Raw genomic sequence first — 19,371 nt, forward strand, 5'->3', positions numbered from 1 at the left:
GTGGGAGAACATTTGTAATTTTGGCATCCAGCAAGCTCACCTTGCAGCGACAGGAGACCACCGCCACCTATTCTTCAGAGCCCACACCTAGCCGCACCCGCTCCGCGGGTGCCGCTTCGCGTGCAGTGTCACAGGGCAACTCGGGTGAGAGGCGCTAGCGGGGCTGCGAGCGTGCAGGGACTCCAGGAACCAGGAGTCCCTGCGAGACCGTCCTCCAGCTTCCGGTCCGCTCTCCCTGCTGGCCCTCCCCCCGCTGCCTGAAGGAGTCAAAAGCTACCCTCACTGCCCGACCTGTGGGAGAACATTTGTAATTTTGGCATCCAGCAAGCTCACCTTGCAGCGACAGGAAACCACCGCCACCTATTCTTCAGAGCCCACACCTCGCCGCGCTTCGCGTGCAGTGTCACAGGGCAACTCGGGTGAGAGGCGCTAGCGGGGCTGCGAGCGTGCAGGGACTCCAGGAACCAGGAGTCCCTGCGAGACCGTCCTCCAGCTTCCGGTCCGCTCTCCCTGCTGGCCCTCCCCCCGCTGCCTGAAGGAGTCAAAAGCTACCCTCACTGCCCGACCTGTGGGAGAACATTTGTAATTTTGGCATCCAGCAAGCTCACCTTGCAGCGACAGGAAACCACCGCCACCTATTCTTCAGAGCCCACACCTCGCCGCACCCGCTCCGCGGGTGCCGCTTCGCGTGCAGTGTCACAGGGCAACTCGGGTGAGAGGCGCTAGCGGGGCTGCGAGCGTGCAGGGACTCCAGGAACCAGGAGTCCCTGCGAGACCGTCCTCCAGCTTCCGGTCCGCTCTCCCTGCTGGCCCTCCCCCCGCTGCCTGAAGGAGTCAAAAGCTACCCTCACTGCCCGACCTGTGGGAGAACATTTGTAATTTTGGCATCCAGCAAGCTCACCTTGCAGCGACAGGAGACCACCGCCACCTATTCTTCAGAGCCCACACCTCGCCGCACCCGCTCCGCGGGTGCCGCTTCGCGTGCAGTGTCACAGGGCAACTCGGGTGAGAGGCGCTAGCGGGGCTGCGAGCGTGCAGGGACTCCAGGAACCAGGAGTCCCTGCGAGACCGTCCTCCAGCTTCCGGTCCGCTCTCCCTGCTGGCCCTCCCCCCGCTCTCCACGCCCCTATAACCTCCTTTGTCCCTCCCGCAGCGCGGGACGCAGCACGGGCGAAGACCGGGCTAAGAGCGGGCCGTTTGAGGCCGTTCGAGGACGGAAAGGACTGGACTGGCCCACCCCATTTATATTAGGTACGGACTACACATCCACTCAACAACCTAAAGCAGTATTTTGTATTGTACCCCCCTCCGAGCCCTAACTCCAAACATGAGCCACATGGAGACCAGGAGCAAAGTCAACCAGACAGCTACCGCTCATACATTAACTGCCCCATCCCAGGGTACAATTGATAACTATTTCCTGAAAGCAGGCTCCCTTTTAATAGACGATATACACTTACTGGAAAGACGTATCTCCCAGGAGATAGAGTGGGTTAAGCGGTCTTCGCTGGGTCCTATAGCTATGGCAAAAACCCCTGAAGTTAGGCGCCTCGAAAACTCACAACATGATGGACCCCAGGGTGGGGCGCTGCAATTTGATGGCCTAGACCTTACTGAGGACACACTAGGCGACTTAGATGACATGAGTCTGCTCCCACTGCCCACAAAACAAACTGCTCAATTGCTTAATGATGTAAATCTGGGGGAAGTTGCTGTCGCATCAAACAGGGAGGAATCGAATGCAGTAAGCATCAACCCAATTTTGCCAGGGTCACCCAGCACTAATCGAGGAACACGGGAAGGAGCGATCAAAAAAAGGGTACAGGGGGAAAACTCAAATAGGGGCAAAAAGTCTAAAAATCCTAAAAAACAAACAGGGAATACTCCCACTTTACCCACCCCTACCCACAATACTCAGGAGAAAGTTTCACCAGTGATAGTAATTGATCATTCGCAACAGCTGCAGTCTAATATTCCAACTGACCACATACCACCTACCACAGATCAAAATCAGGAGTCACCTGAAGATGATATAACTTTAGCAGACATAGGCCACCTCTTAAAGTCAATTATAGGCCCCGTAGAAGCGCGCGTAATAAAAATGGAGGCAAGAATAATAAAAATAGAAAAAACTGCTATGCAGATTATGGACACTTGGAAATCTGGGGCTCTAGGGCTTACTCCATCCATTATTGATACACAACACAATAGCAGCCCGGATACCCAAAAATCTGCAACACCTAATGTACCAGTGATTACATCCACAACAGGTGTAAATATCTCAAATACATGCACTAATCAACATCCACCATCCAACCCCAAATCAGTCACAAAACCGACCCCCGGTCTACCCAAACAGTCACAATCAACAAAACAGCAATTAAATGCAGACAAGCCCAAAGTGCTTCCTATCCCACAAACAATGAATTCCCTAACACCTTCCTCAAACGCTATTCAGAATAGGGACGACCAGAAAAAGCCAAAGGCACCCAGAACGGTCACTGTTAATTTACCACCCGAGGTTGCCCCGTATACTGTCATCTTAGTTGGGGTACCAGAATTAAAAGTAGACTCATACGAAACGGAAGAATCGTTAAAAAATAAGGTCATCAACTGGCTTTCGACGCATAGACCACTCCCTGGAGGAATGACCAGCGATATCCGCATGGTCAGAAGGGTCTCCTGGGTAGGCAAGAGTCCAAAAACAATCAGCGGCGATTGCCTACTGGTGAGTTTTGGTGACCCAGGAACAGCTGCCTTTGTCTGCAATCCATCATTGGAAGACGAAGGCAGCAACATCCAGCCTGTTCCCCTATCGTTCTTTTATCCATCCAATGAACACACGATTAAGCCTCCTAGTAGAGGACACCAGCAGAACTTTAGGGGAAACTGGCAGGGCAACCAAGAAAGGAGGAGGACACCCTTCATCCAATCACAGATACCCCCATTCCGCCCAAACACTTATAGTGACTCCTATGGATGGGAAACTGTCCCGAGAAGAAGGACGGGAGGGGGTGGATTTGTACGAGTAGACCCATGGCCCCAAAGAGTCTATCAGCCACCACCCCTACCGCTGTACAATCACTATGATTGTCTCGAACTGGTTGATTGACAGCTGGCCTCCATACCCCGAAAGCACGCAAAAGGAAATAATTTCCAGATTCGCTCCCCCCCAGTCTGTACCCAGGAGACGGGTACTTCTAGGGCCATGGAACCATGCGACGTCCCATATAAATCGGACACCACCAGAGATGCCCTGTCGGTAGATGAGGGGGAAATAATCAGACCTCACTCCCCAGAAAATACAATCCCTACACCAAAGCAATCTGATACCCAAAAATCCCCACAAATTTTAAATATTCTTTCGTGGAATGTCGCAGGCATGATAAATAAAATAGACTCAGATGCATGGGCGGATTTAACACAATCAAATAGTGTCTGTCTTTTTCAAGAGACCTGGTCAAGGGAGGAGACCGACTATCGGGGCTTCCATATATTCTCAATCCCTGCGGTATGGGGTGGGAAAGGCAGACCGTCTGGAGGCTTGGAGACTTGGGTGGCCTCGGACAAAGGATGCAGAGCATCAAGATATCCAGTAGACTCTGCAGATATATTGGCTGCCGTCCTTGAATGGCCAGGCAAATTGAAGCTGTTGGTCATTAATATCTATTCAAGGCCAGTCAAAAATGGGTCCACCTCCAAAACTATAGAGCTCCTTTCTTGTGTTTTGGAAACTATCCCCGAGAACTTGTCTTATCTAATAGGGGGTGACTTCAATTCTCATTTTGAGCCCTTACCTGGTCTACTCGATGGACCCTCCCTTGAGGAGGATTCGAGTTGGCAGGTCCCTCGGACGGAAGCACCTCCTCCCAGAGCATGGACAACTCTGGCTGTACAGATCAACACCTTTAATCTCACACACGGGTTGAGAGCTTGCAATGGTCGTACTCGGTCCGACATCCCCTCACAATGCACTTTTAATAGGCAAGGGAGGGAATCTAGAACTGACTACTTCCTTGTACAATTAAAGACATGGAAAAGGGTGGTTGATTTTAAAATATCGCCAAGACAGGATAGTGACCATAACACCCTGGAGCTAGAATATATGATCCCTTGCGAGAAAGCGATTGGCGAGGAGAAACAGACAGGAGGACTCCTTTTAGAGAACAACAGGAGGCGGATAAAATGGGATACCCTTGCCTCCAGTGAAGAAAGGCTTACCTCTCTTTACGCTGGGATTATTCCCATTCTTGAGGATTCTTTCAAACTAGGGGGTCTACCATCCATGACGGAAAGAAATGAGGTCTTAGTTCAAATTCATACCCATCTGACCCAGAAGCTTGAACTAGTTTTTTCTACTAAGGCACGCCCAAAAATACAAGGGCAGTCTAACAACTCCTGGTATAATCGTTCATGCCGTCTGGCAAAACAAGACCTTATTATGACCATAAAAGAGGGAGGCAGTATATTGGAGATCCGATCCAAAAGGCGTGCCTACAAGGCACTCATGAACAACGCAAGACTGGAGTGGGATACACTTCACTGGGAGAATCTGGCTGAGTCCCAAGCTAGCAGGGACTCTCGTAGATTCTGGAGAATCATCAACCATGGCTGCGCAGATCTCCCATCGGCAAGTGAACCAAACATTGCAGCCAATGTTTGGCAAGATCACTACCAGGGGCTATACGCCCCTGAGGCAGAGGAGTCACAACCATCTGAACCTAGTATTACCAACACGCATAAATCACTCCCCTTCACCTTGAAAGATGTCGAGGTGGCCATATCGGGCCTGTCATCTGGAAAAGCCCCGGGCTTAGATGGGATCCCTGGCGATCTCTTTAGGCAGGAACCTGTGATCTGGGCTCCATATTTAATGGTCTTATTTAATGCAGTCCTAGAGGGAATGAGGCTACCGGATACTTGGCTGGGAGCAGAGGTGGTACCGATATATAAAAAGGGCTCGCCTCTGCTCCCCGCCAACTATCGTCCGATTAGCCTCATTGATGTCAGTCAAAAGCTGTTCGGTAGGCTGATCCTGGATAGACTCCAATGTTGGATGGAAGAGACCGAGATCTTGAGTCCTCTTCAAGCAGGTTTTAGGAAGGGTGTCTCTACAGTGGACCAAATACTGAGATTAAATATTTTATTTTGGAAAACTGCTTATGTAGAAGGGGGGTCACTCTATGCAGTTTTTGTGGATCTCCGTGCCGCCTTCGACCTGGTCCCTCGGGCCAGGTTGAGGGCGGTATTGGAGGACATGGGTGTCCCCGGAGACATCCTACAGATTCTCGTTAGGCTCCACACTAACAATTACGCCCGGGTAAGGTATGGAAAGGGTGGTAGGCTTACAGATAGGTTCCCTGTCCAACGTGGGGTAAGGCAGGGGTGTGTGTTGGCCCCGACCCTGTTTTGTCTGTTTACAAATGGGGTGATAGAGCACCTCTGTAAAATCGCCAACATCGACGCCCCATCATTGAACAGCAGCAGGGTGCCCGCGATTATGTTTGCGGACGACACCCTGCTGCTGTCAAAAACACCAATGGGGCTGCAAAGGATCCTGGATGGATTCTTGGACTTTTGTAACAAAAGGGGCCTAGAAATAAATCCAACAAAAACAAAATTTATGATCCTGAGCCGCAAACATAAAAATTGTCCAAATCCACGTCTAGGGCCTACACCTCTGGAGAGAGTTAATGTGATTGAGTATCTGGGCATAACACTTAATCACAACCTAACCTGGCTGCCGCACAAAACAAAAGCAACCACCAAACTAATCCAGAGGGCGGGTGCAATCACTAGAATCGCTAAAAAATCCCCCTTTCGCCCATTGGCACCTGCTATACAAATTTACAAGGCCCAAGCACGGGGTGGTATCATTTACGGGGCTGAACTATGGGGCCACACACCACTCCACTCCATTCAAGTTGCCGAGAACAATTTTATTAGGCACCTGACGGCTCTCCCTTTAAGCACTCCACTACTTCTGCTGAGAATGGACTTGGCACTGTGCCCAATTAGCGAAGAAGTGAGCCTTAAACCACTGACCTATTGGAGGCGCCTCTGGAGTAGTCAAGATTTGAGTCACTATAGAAGCGAATTGCAAGAGCTTCTTAGAATGATATCCATATCCAAAATTCAATGGCTCAAGTATATAAGAGATATGTGTATGACCCTTGGAGTCCCAGAGTTATGGAATGATCCTCAAGCAACATCGTTAAGGCTTTCTAGAAAAGCACTTTCCAAACTTTTCTATGGCTTCATGCTCCAGAGATCTATTACCTCAACTCGGGAGGGCTCTTTAACTGACATATTCATTAAAATAAAAGACATTTACAGTTTTGAATATGTCCTTGATGCAATGTCTCCTGTATATGTTAGAAAAATTTATTTACAATGGAGATATGGCTCTCTCCCATTGAGGTCGCTCACTAAAAATTGGGACGATAAACAGGCCACACCCAACTGCCCCGCGTGTAACCATAAACTAGAAAACGACGTTCATGTGGTTTTATTTTGTAAAGCCTACCGCAACATTAGGAGTTTCTGGCTCATGCCATATTCAAGGAACTTGGGCTTTCGAACTTATGCCCCAGCCTATAGAGTCCTTAAAACTGATCTTACATCTCCCATAGTATTTGTAATGGCGAAGTTTCTGACAGCTATGTGGAGAGTACGCGCAAGGATTATAAGTGATTCCACTGTGCCTCGACTAATTTCTCCCTAATATACTTCCAAGAACCTAACTGTAATAACTGGAAACGATTGTATTTAAAGATGCACTTTTTTTTAAAGCTAGTAATCATGTCATGGATTTTTAACTGATTAATCCCTTTTTTACAGTTTTAAATATTGTAATGCTGTTTGCTTGTACATCTTTTATGATCACATAGATCGAAATAAAGATTGTTGTTGAATATGTACTTATTGATGCAGTAGCATTTAAAAAAAAAAGAAAATCCTATATAAAATTAGTTTACTTTAACTTTAACCTTTCACGGTTTCCATATGCTTCACCCGTATTGCAGTGGTCTCCGCCAAGTGTGCGAAACATCAAATACGGTCAAAATGCTATTACTAGTAATAAATGTAAGTCTACATTTTAAACAACTGTAAACAAATAAATGGTGACTAGCCGAAAGTAGTAAAGTTACTCCAAAGTGTAAGCCTAAACTTATGTAGATTTGCTCATGTGTAAGTTCACCTTTGTAAATATACCCCCCCATAGTGTAGTGGATCTCGTCTAGTCCACACATCCCATTAAACATGGTATTACTGTTCATCACCGTCATCTATTGCAGAACACAAGAAGAATAAAAGAAGGCACTCAAAAATCTTACTTTAGTTTTTGGAGTTAAATAGTTATCTGATAAGAGAAATGTCAACCTACTACCTAGTTTGCTAGAAATTTGTTTAGCTGACCCTGATGCGATAGAAGATTATTTTTATTGTAACCAACATTTTTTATTTTTTACCTGGGATTGCCCAATTACTTACCAGTAATCTTCATTACTCCTGGTCCCGTTGTCCTCGTCCCATTCCTATACAAAGTGGAGAAGACCATCTCCGCGACAGAAGAAAAAAGAACAGGAGCATGCTGGGATACCTAACACACCCCCTCCCACTGGGAGTACATAAATTGTAACAGCCCAGCATGCAGCCTGAAAACACCAAGCCAACAACTGGAAGGCCATCTGCTTGGGAGGAATGGAGGGGCGTAAGGAATGGGACGAGGACAACGGGACCAGGAGTAATGAAGATTACTGGTAAGTATTAGGGCATTACCTCCCGAGCCCTCCTGTTCTCGTTCCATTCCTTTACAAAGTGGAGAATACCAAGGCAAACAATCCTGCCTTTCGGACTCACACCAACGCCAGGGGTACCACACCGAAAGCGGCACCCAACAGAAGCAAAAGGGAGCCCACAAGAAAGAAGAAAAGGCAGGCAGGAGCACACAACCAGCCACACATGCAATCAGGCCAACAGAGCCGAAACCCCAAAACCAGCAGGGGACGACCATGAAAGACCGCAGAAGAGCACAAGAACACCCGGGCAAGCCAGTAGGAGGCCTGGCACCCAGAACCAAGCCCCAATGGAACACCCAGAGGGGATGAAACAAACGCCCCCATACTCGAACGACCGGGTAAGTGGGCCCAGGAGAAGCTGAAGCGCCCCCACGGTGCAAACAAGCCAAGAAGGGCAACCAACCTAGGAGAAAACCACCAAGGGCGAAGCCCACAGCACCAGGCACCACCAAGCAGCCGCCCAACCAGGGACAAACCAAGCCAACCCGGCGAATGCCGGAGAGCAGACAAGAGCACGCCAAGCAGGGAGGCACGGCTGAAGGTCCAGAAACACCACCTGCCAACAGGAATACAGCTGGGGAAAAGACAGATAACCTACCCCCTAGAACAGGGAAGAAGGCGATCCACAGCTGCACAAACCCACAACGACCACACCAAAAGTTGAGGGGAAGGAAGACTAGACCGAAGAGGCACGCCCAAGCAAAAGAGAACAAGGAAAAACACGACTAACCACAGGACCAACCCCAACACACCAGGGGTAGCCACCAGCAGAGCCGCAAAGACCCAAGAGGACGGAACCAGACAAGAACACAGGCACCGACCCAGAGGAACAACCAGGAAGAAAGGCGTCCGCGAACACAAGCAAGGCACCCCCCCCCACAGCTGACTACACCAGCAACAGAGAAGAGAACCCAGAGGCACAGACACCCCAGAGGAGGCCCAGGCCACAGGGCAGGAACGTCCAGCGGGCAACCGCAGTGGAGACACCGGAGAGCCGCAGAAAGGTCGCCACACCTGGAGAAGAACCCAGGGCACAGGGACCGGCCAACCGGCCAGATCAGAGGCACACACCCCGAAAGCAGGAGACACCAGGACACGAACCCAGCAACCCGCCTAATGGAGGCCAGGGAGAGCCCCGAAGTACAATGCACAGCAGATTCCACACAAGACCAGGGTACAACCAAGAGAGACAACAACAGAGGGCCGAACACGGAACCGGGGAAGAACAAACCCCTGAACTGGGAAGGAGGCACCCCGACCAACCAAGAGCCGACCCACCGGCCAGGATGACAAAGGTGGGCACCAAGGAACCACCCACGGCAAAACCCCAAGAGAAGCTGCAGAAGAGCAAAACAAGAGAGACAAACAGGGAGGCCAACAGCCTAGCCCCGCAGGCGTCCCCACAAACACCCAAGAAGCCAGCAGGCTAAACCGACAGGCCAGCCAGCCAGGAGGCCCCCAACACGGTGCCCCCAAGGGCCAGAAGGAGAGGCAAAGGGCCAACCGACCCAACTCCAAAAAAAAACAACCAAGAAGGGGCACAGGGAAAGGCATAGGAGCCAGCCATCGCCAGGCCACCCAGAGAGGAGAAGCAGCAGGAAGACAGGGAGGGACCCTGGTAGCCATCACCAACCAGCCCACATAATGGACCCAGCGCACCAGCCAGGCGCAAAGGAGTGGCACAGAAAAAGGAGAGAAGACCAGCCCAGGAACACCAGGCCCAGAATCACCGGCCACCAAGAGGCCGAAAGAGCCCCACCGAACAAGGTGCCAAGGCATCAGGGAAAAGACCCAGGCAGGGACCCAAATGGGACCCCGAAGCAACCAAGGGCCCCAGAGCCAAAAGCTAGACACACTCAAGCAGAGAAAACACCAGCGACTCATCCGCAGAGGCAAATGTTCGGCCAAACACAGGGACAGCAAGGCTAAACCCCAACAGAGGCAAAGCCCAGGTCCCAACAGCACACCGGAACACCCCAGGCAACACGAAAACTAAAGGAGAGGCACCCGGAGAATCCAAAGGCGCAGAAACCACCGAGGATTGCGGGAGCGGAAAGAAAAAGGGAAGGCCGAATACCGACCGACCCAAGCACCGCAGAGCCAACAAAAGAGCAAGGACCACAGACACCACAGGCCAATAACCAGCCCCGCACTGGAGCGAAAAAAGACCCAAGCCCAATAGACAGGCCCCAAGGGGAAAGCCACAGCCCCAGAGCCCAGGCAGAGTCAGCTGGAACCACAAGGCTGACAAGGAGGAGCGGGAAAGCTACAACGCGGCCCACACACCAGGGGAGGCTGACAACAGACCCAAAACCGGCCGCCCCACCAACACACCCACCGGCCATGGACAAGACCAGGCACGGTGAGGAGGACACTCAGACAGGCACTGAGAGCAGTGGGGAACCAGAACTGGCAGAGAAAAGGCCTCAGGGCAGACAGAACCAGCAGCCCCACCAGCACACCCACTGGCAACGACCAACACCAGGCACAGCGAAGAGGACACCCAGACCGGCACCCAGAGAGCAGGGAAAGGGCACAGGGCAGACCGAACTAGCAGACAGGGTGGGGCACAGGAGCCACGCACCCGAGGAACAAGGAGCCACCCAAGGCAGAAGCCTAGGAAGACCCACGACAGCCAGCCACTACAGGCAGCAAAGGGAGTGGCAGGCGAGAGGCAAAGGACCCCAAAGAGTGCACCAAGCCACAAAAACAAACACAAAGAGGGGAGAAGGAAACTACAACCAGAAACCAAACCCCACCAGACAACCAAAGGGCAACACAAACCGGCAGCAGGCGAGAAGCAAACACCAACGCCAGACAGACAGCCCACCGGGTGCACCGCCCCGGAGCCAACAGCCCACCAAGGCCAAGGACCCACCAGGACAGAGGGAGGGCACGGCAGCCACCCCCTCCCCCCCTAGGAAAAAAAGGGAACCCAAGAACAGGGAGGCCAACAGCCACAGCGAACCCACTTTGTACAGGAATGGGACAAGGACAGGAGGGACCGGGAGGTAATGAATGTGCTACCTGTTTTGGCTAGTAACATTAAACCCATCAGCCCCTCAAACAATTAATGCTTTAGTCCCACAACGCAATTAAACTCCACTAACCATAAACCAGTAGAATGCAAACAGAATAAATGAACACAATCCCTTGAAAGTAAATAAAGCTCCTGCGTGTTCAACTCAAACCGGATTTGTGTTCTCCACTCACAGGTACACTTGGTGCATGAAAAAGAATGATAACGTTTTAAATATAGTGGTGGCTGCTCCAGTTTCATGCCACTGCAAATAAAAACGTGTTAATCAAATTCGATTGTACTTATTTTACGCATTTTGGAGAATGACAATTTGTTTTTGACTCAATAAATGTTCAAACCCATGATCTGCAAGTAATACACAGGTCTCAGCAGCAAAGTTCCAGCCCACTGAGCTCCCTTACCACTAGCCCATCTTCCTTATGATCATTCCTGTGAAAAAGCTTGATGTGGCGCTCACTCTTTTGGCAGGAGGCTGGATCTACTGGAAGAATGGGGCATGGCTGTCCCTGTCCCAGCGTCTGAATGTTCTGTCCTGTTCAGAAATAAGTTTGTTTTCTAGGTAATGTTCCCTAGCTGGCATTCGGCACATATGGAGGTGTGAATAGAGTATCAAAAGTTGTAAATTAGATCGACGCACACAAAGATAAAAATTCTAGTAGCAAATTTGTGTTTAATCTGTTGCCAAATCTAGATTACTTTTCTTTTGGTTCAACACCGCCTGGCTGCCCTTCTGAAATGGCTTCTTCTCGACCCACACATTGTCTCTAATCATCTTCCTGGGTACGCTAAAATTCACCCACCCATCTCAATTGCTTTCAATGCAACTGGTTCCTTGCCAGCCTCTTTTCCCACCTGGTCGCTGGTCCTCTTTCTTCTGTAGTTTACTTCAGCAGCAGCAGAAGCCCACATTTAAGATTTTGTTTCAGAAATCCAGCTTGTTCCCTATCAACCCCTACATCACAGTGGCATGAGCCTTGCTCAGGGTATCCATGGGACGCAAGATATTAAAATACAACATAGCGCTGTAAATCTTAAACTATATGTGAAATAAAACGTACAATTACTGAAGGATCTTTGCAATCAATGGAGTAATTTAGCAACTTCAGTGTGGCATGATTTATATACTGTTTCACCCTAGCACCACAGAGTGTTGTATAGAAAGTATGTGGTGACACTGGAGGCACAGAATGTTGAAATTTCCTTTGTGGCTACAGTAATAGAGGGAATGTTGTGTTTACAATAGCCCACTTACAGCAGTCACAGAAATACTTGACGGATCAAAATTCACATACATTATTTGCATTGCTAGTATCTCACCCCTCATCCCCATTCCTCGTTTCACTCCTTGTGAGTTTCCTTTCACTGCCACTGAAATGATTTTGTTGATTATTAGACAATGCTAAGCAAGGGAACTCAGTGGCGCAGCTTGCCCTTGGCCAACAGAAGGCCATGGTGCCTAAATAGGCTAGAACTTTGTTGTAGCTAGGAAAAATAAATGTTGAATGATGAGACCACTTTTTTAACGACACCATTCCAAGTAAGTAGTCTTACTAAGATGACTAATATAAGAAAAAAAACGACGTTCTCCACATTGATGGTGTGAGATGAACTTCTCATGCTACTTCTTCTACCTTAAGATACTCTGACAGGTTTATCTTTGTACTGCCTCACCGCTTGCTCGTATGACTCCAGCTGTCCATCCACACCCTTTATCTATCTGTGCTGTAATCCCCCTTGCTTCTCTCACATCTCAATGCTCATGCAGATTTGTGAACTCAGTGGCTTCTCGTGAATGGTTACGTCCACTTAAGACAATAGACTGAAATACGAGGCAAAACTTTAAATATCACAGATTGAGGCAAATCTACATGGTCTGCTAAAGCACATTAGCTTTCTAAACCTTTTACAGCTGGTGGGATATAGAACTGTTTGCATTTATCCAAAGACACATTGCTACTCATGCAAACTGCAGTTTGTTTTGTTTATTTTGTTTAATCCCTTTGTGTTTTCATCTCAGTTTAGCCTGCTGTTCTCAGTATTTTCAATTTCTCTCTCTCTCTGCACCAGGTGTGCCCCAAAAGGAGCTGTGACCTTCCAAGTAAAAAGGACAGGTGGAGTTCAGGCCTTGTACAGACGTGGGGCAGTCGCTGCAGATGCTTCAACGAATCTGTGGCCCCTGGACAGTGAAGTGGAGGTGCTTGTGTCTATGGATGCCCCAAGTGCTGACATCAATGACAACAAGGTGAGAGACTACAGGTTACGCCCCACACTGTTTGTTGTCAGTGGTATTATTTTGATGTCGGTGACCTCTCTAGGACGGCCTAGATCAGTGGTTCTTAACCTTTTTACAAGTGTGGACTCCCACTTAGTATATTACTGGGATACCGGAGGCCCGCACTGAATCATTATTGGAATCAAGGGACTCCCTCTGAGTTATTCCTGGAAGCCGGTAGCGCCTGCATAAGTATTTTAGATAATTTGAACAGCAAAACAATACGTGAAAAATTACAGAAACAAGCTTTCATCAAAGAAATATATAAATGATGAAATATGTTCTTTATTTCACAAATACATATAAATAAACCTCAATTTGAATGGTAAGGTTGTAGCCTTTCTAAATTCAATTGAGGCCAATCATCGTCCATACTATATTCTGTTTAATGCTCTTGCACTGCTCTCATGAATCAGTCTGAGGATAATACCTTAATATTTAACTTCCAATTTCAAAGTCCATCACATTCACAGAATATTGTGGATATTTTCAATTGCACATTTTGACACCTTTTTTATATGCATTTTATTAATCTGTTAATTCTTTTTGAATTTTCTAAACGGTCACGTACCCCTTGAGTAGCTTTTGTAGATCTTCAGGTGTCTTCAGACCACAGGTTAAGAACCACTGGCATAGATTATCTGCTTTCATTGCAGTTGTACCATATTCATGTTGCATGTATTTCCTTCGGCACATAGATGTACTTTGGGTGTTGACATGTCTGAAAATGATTTGAATATACATAAGATTTCGTTTTACTTTTCATCTGAGCACCCGGTATTTGGCATATAGCATGGGAAGATGTTAGAGATTTTTAAAGCCATACAGAAAGTTACCTACCAGGCTCCCAACAATCTGATGCCCCATCGGCCGCTTCTACATGAAAACCTTTCACACCACTTTGCCCAAAAGCATTGAGCAGACTTAGACTGAACCATTTCCTCCCTTCTCCCCTGGATGCACGTCACCTGCAGATTATTGCATAGTGGTTGTGCTCCAATTCTCTTATAGATACTTGAAGCCTTTGCTGTCCCTACGCTCTGATCTCTCCTCAAAGTAAACCTCCCTCTTAATCCTGCCTAATCTGGTTTTAGCACCAGGTTAAAATGCTGCAACCACTATGGTGTACTCATTCAATGATGGTTCAGAGATACACCTTAAACAATATGGGGTTAAAATAAAGCACTGTGGTCACTTTTTGGAATACACAAATTTGTGATTCCGTATTTTAAAAACTGGCAGATCTAACAGCATGATGAAGGCACAAACATTTTAGTTCACGAGGTGGGTGGGCTATACTTCCTACACCATATCCCCAATATTGGCCTCAACCACATTCCACACATCTGACCGCTCTCAATTGACTCCCTTTGCAGGAGATGCTAGTTCAATGTTTCAGCACACAAAGCCCTCAACAACAAGGACCCAACCCACCAGACCAGTTCATCTCCCCACACTACATGTCAAAGCCACTACTCTCGTCTAAGAGGACCGTGGTTATTCCCCACTTAGAAACAATCTTGTGACTAAGGTTTGGCCCTATGTGTTAAATGCTTCAGTATTCCTTTTCACAACTTCTCAGAGCCATCACATGTGTGCTACTTTTCTGAAAATATGACTATAAGTGAGATATTTGACCTAATCTGCACGTTCACCTGTGCCAGCTACATTATACTGGTACCTTGACGCTGCGTGTGATGAATGCTTCTTTCACATTTCCTAAATAAAATAAAAACTAGTTCAAAACTTACTTCAGACAGTATTAGTTCTATTGAGCTTAAATGTGTTGTCCTTTAACCAGTAACCTTGGGATTGTTCTAACGTGTTCACCAAGTTTATAATAAGGGATGTGTCATGATGTTTATCAAGCGTCTAGGTATGAGGTACATTCTGCCATGCTTCTCACAACTAGAATAAAATATGAATTAAAGAGACCATACATGACTAAAACTTCCAGATGAAAACACATCATAACCAAATGCCACCCTGACTAAAAGTAGAATATATCAGGTCCCTTAATGGCTTAATAAAATCTATGTATAGTAATATATTCAGGGAGCTATCAAACTTCTAACAGAAGTGATGGCAATAAACCAGACATTCATCCAAAATGACCTTAAAAAAGAAATATATATATATATATATATATATGTCAGTGCAATTGCCTCCTGTAGTGTGTTGATAATGTGGATTCCTCTTACTCTAAGGCGTATCACATAGACATTTAAGGATCCGAAAAATGCTTAAAGCTACTTTCTTGTGTAGTTTAGGTTTTTGTGGGTTGCCTGGCTGACTTCTTTTAGAGTGAATCTCTGAGGACTGGTAGTAATTATTACAGGGTTTGCTATACAGTTTACTTACAGCTTGTCCTTGAATATATTTCAGTTGGTATGACCCGTTAGAGATAGTTGTATGTCTGCAATAATCCGGATTTTGCTGCTAATTTTTAATCTTCTGATGTGACTTCCTTCACAGATAACCGTATCATATTATGACAGTGAGAAAACGGACACTCTTCTAGAGAAGGCGAGAGTCCTTTTTACTGGTGTGGGTAAGTAAACCTCTCTCTAAGCTCTAACTATAATTGCTGTAGCACTGTTCTTTGGAAGACCATCTGATTTTCTGGAACACAACCGGGTTCATAGCCAGCATCTTCAAGCGCAGAGCCATTAGTGAGACGCAGAAGGGGACACTCACTGGGTGCAGGCATGATGGACCAGAACATTGGCTTGCATCACATCTCCTCTACAGTATTCTGACCACATGAACTAAAAAATCTATTGGTTGTTGAAAGTTATTCCATTAGCCATGGTTTTACTGACTTTACCAACTCACTATTTTGTTTGAGGTATTTCGATAGTACTCTTTTATTGTATAAGAATGGTGTTTTACATAGTGTAGATAAATATAAAGATTACACGGTTGACTCGCAATGATTGTTTGGATATGGTTAAGAACAACAAACTTTAAAAAATATATTTTTTGTTTTTCATACCACTTTGCCCCTTGACAGCTTTTTATGAAATCCAGCACTCACTTACATATCATTTGTGCTTGAATATTATATATATATATAAATATATATATATATTGTTGGTTACGTTCGAAATTATTTTCAATCAAGTTTGATTTTGTTTTCATGAGGTGTGGCTGGCTGGGAAAGGGATCAAACTACATTTTTTCTGCCATCTTAAAAGTGATGACCTTTGGAAAATTAAGTTTCTGTGTTATGAAAACAAATTATATAGGCAAAGAGGAAGGACAATAAGTTGGTCCACCCGCTGCATTGGAGTGGTACAGTATCAAACCGTGTAGTCACGGCAGTAAACAAATCTTTTGTGTTAAATTAAAGTAGCAAAGAACACAACACAAATTCAGTGAGGCATATCGCCACTCCAATAGTTTTATAATGATAGAGATTATCTGATGCGATTGTAATCAAAGCATTTACATATAGGAGCAATGGAATTACTTGTCAAGACAAATGTGCAATGTCTTACAGTGCTCTAGGTGTCGTAGGGAAGAGAGGATGGGGTAGAGTGTTCACATGTGGGAAGGGGACAATGAAAGGTAATTGTGACATATATACATCAACATGGTTTGTTGTATATGTTTCCGTGAATGATCAAATGTTCCCAGTGTTGTACATAACTCAGACGGATCCGAAGTTGATTTTATACAGTGTCCCTAGAGATTGTGTTCCAATTACTGTTTCAGTTATCACAATAAATACCTGAAGGGCACACCCTGTTGAAATATGCATTCGCTCCCTTGAGAGACATAAAGCCCACATGAAATGAAACAAATAATAACAAGCTGGGCAGAGGAGTTGGCCTAAAGGCTAGGGTGGTTGACCTCAAATCTAGGGAACCGGGCTCGAGTCTGGGCAAGGACGCAACATCCTGTGATTCTGGGCAAATCACGTAATCCCCCCGTGCCTAACAAAAATGAATGTGTCCTCGTGTAATGCAACTCGTGCTCGTGTAAAGCGCTCTGATACCGGATACCTTCGGGTCAAGTTTGCACTATATAAAACTTCGTTAAAAAAAAAGTTCCCAAGTACTTTTGCTTCTATCAGGCTAATCATGGTAATTAGTGAAGGGACAACAGTGCCCTTCGATCACTGGCCTCTGTAGGTGGGGGACACACAACACCAAAAAGTCCTGGTAATGTTTATCCACCTTTTAGTGCCTATACTTGTGGCCAACTTAAGGCACGAAAGACCTCCTGTTGGATCAAAGGGCATGCGGGACTGAAGTGCGGCTCCATCCCCCCACAGTACCTTCGGGGTTCGCTCTGCCACTGGGTCAAGGATCCTCCTCACATCCCAAAGAGTGGCATGCACAGAGCTGCACCGAGTCATCATCCCTGACTGTCACCATTCGCCAGAACAGGAAATTGTGACCCAAAACACGTGGAGGACGATGCTTGTGCTGACGAGGGTCCTTACTACAATAAATCACGCAGAGTGGACCTAGGGCTGGCCGAGTCCTGCAGAAAGCTTTGGGTGCACTCTCTAGTCCAGAGCGCTGTACTGTGGGCATATGGCAAGCTGTCCTGTACACCACATAGTTGGGCCTTGGTGCAAAAAATTTAATAAGCCACACTCTGATTGGCCGACCAAGAACCTGGTGCAGCTCTCATCACGTGCTGTGTTTGGAAGCAGAAGTGTCTATTGCCTCATAGTTTGATGATTTATAGCCTATTTCTGGGACTCTGTTGCTATATCGGTATCTCTAGTATGGCATCAGAGTAGCCCTGATGGATCTTTAAATCTTCCCTGCTCTCATTTGCTAGTAGTCTCTCAGATGTGAGAGTTATGGATTGTGCTACTACCCATATCTCGTGAATTTCATTACTTTTTGGTTTTAATCTGTAACCATACTGCAACTTAACATGTTTGTTTACCTGATAAATCCCAATGGGCTTCTTTTTTTTTTTTTTAATATCCGCCGACGTGTCGCAACCAAAGCTCACCGTAACTTCAATTTAACCTTTGATTCGATTCTTTCCCTAAAAAGATATGTATTTATATATTATGATATACTTATTTTAAACTGAAAAAAACGAATTTTTAAGTGAAGTTATAGGTGATTGTTGAAATGATGTAAGAACTAATATTTAAAAACTACAATTAGCAGCAAGAAATGTAGCCAGGCATAGCACCAGGGCATACATTATTTGCATTCTATGCTCCCACACATGTACAGACAATACATCTATGCTGTGTATGACTGTAAGCCCTTAACTACCAACTTTAAGTCAAATTGACCTCCGTTTCTTTTCTTTTTTTTTTAATCAGGGAGGTTACTACTTCTATATGGCTTTATATATGCAGGCTCTGCCATTGTGTGTGGTTGCGCTAACGTTTGCAAGTTCTTTTTCTTTAAATAGGTTTTGGTCACATAATATAAAGTGACTCCTCCTAATGACCACAATGCACTAGGATTCCATCTCAGATTATTTTATCAGCCATCCGGTACAGACATTCTCGTTCCAGCTCCCTGACCTGACATTTTCGCCGGGACCTTCTGAGGCAGTTATTGTAAATTCGACCCCAGTGACTAAATAACTCTCTATCTCATCGGTGACCATGTAGGATTCAACTGTGATCTATTTGATGCAAATTTATTAATTCAATTCAGGTCATATTGAGAATGGCTGTTGGTGGAGGGTATTAAAAACGCCATTCCAGTTTTATTCCTAGCAACCGCAGATTCCAATAGCCCAGCCAGAATTGGGTCAGTAACCTCTGCCTTTTTCCAGTTCCAGACATTTAGGTTTAAAATGACTATCTGATATTGATGTAAATAGAGCCCACCTCAAAGTGCAGAGTGAAATCCCGTCCAAAATACTGGACCTCTTCGGACCAGGGAATATCAAATGTGCTGAACAGGAAGAGGATGGCCCTTTACGTATTAAGCAGATGCCTGGAGACTGAAGCCCAGAGGTCTTGTCCTCTGACATATTGGAGGTTGAGAATGAGGAACTTCCATCATGCCAAGCACAGAACCCAAAACAAAAGCCACACCGAGAGTCTCCACCACTCGTTCGACAGTCAACCTCCAGGGATCAAACTCAAAAGCGTTTTCATGTTGAGAATCCTGAGGGAGTCTGGCTTTGAGCCGTGATATGAGCCAAAAGAGGCACTGACCTTTGCGCAAGGGTCATAGCTCTGAGACCTCCTGACCCAGAGAGATCTCTACTCCTCCTGTAAAGCCTCTTGCAAAGAGCAGTGAGCCTCAGCACCCAACTAG

General features: G+C 46.5%; 1 protein-coding gene across 1 annotated transcript in view; it reads left to right on the top strand.

Annotated features, from left to right (window-relative positions):
- The window catches only part of LOC144754688 (protein-arginine deiminase type-3-like), a 417,320-nt gene that overhangs the window by 87,181 nt on the left and 310,768 nt on the right, over nt 1-19,371 (top strand). The window contains exons 2-3 of the mRNA XM_078642811.1: nt 12,910-13,084; nt 15,590-15,665. Of these exons, the coding sequence (XP_078498937.1) occupies nt 12,910-13,084; nt 15,590-15,665 (251 nt within the window). The remainder of the gene's footprint in view (nt 1-12,909; nt 13,085-15,589; nt 15,666-19,371) is intronic.

This window comes from Lissotriton helveticus, chromosome 5_1 (assembly GCF_964261635.1).
Source record: "Lissotriton helveticus chromosome 5_1, aLisHel1.1, whole genome shotgun sequence".
Lineage (NCBI taxonomy): Eukaryota > Metazoa > Chordata > Amphibia > Caudata > Salamandridae > Lissotriton > Lissotriton helveticus.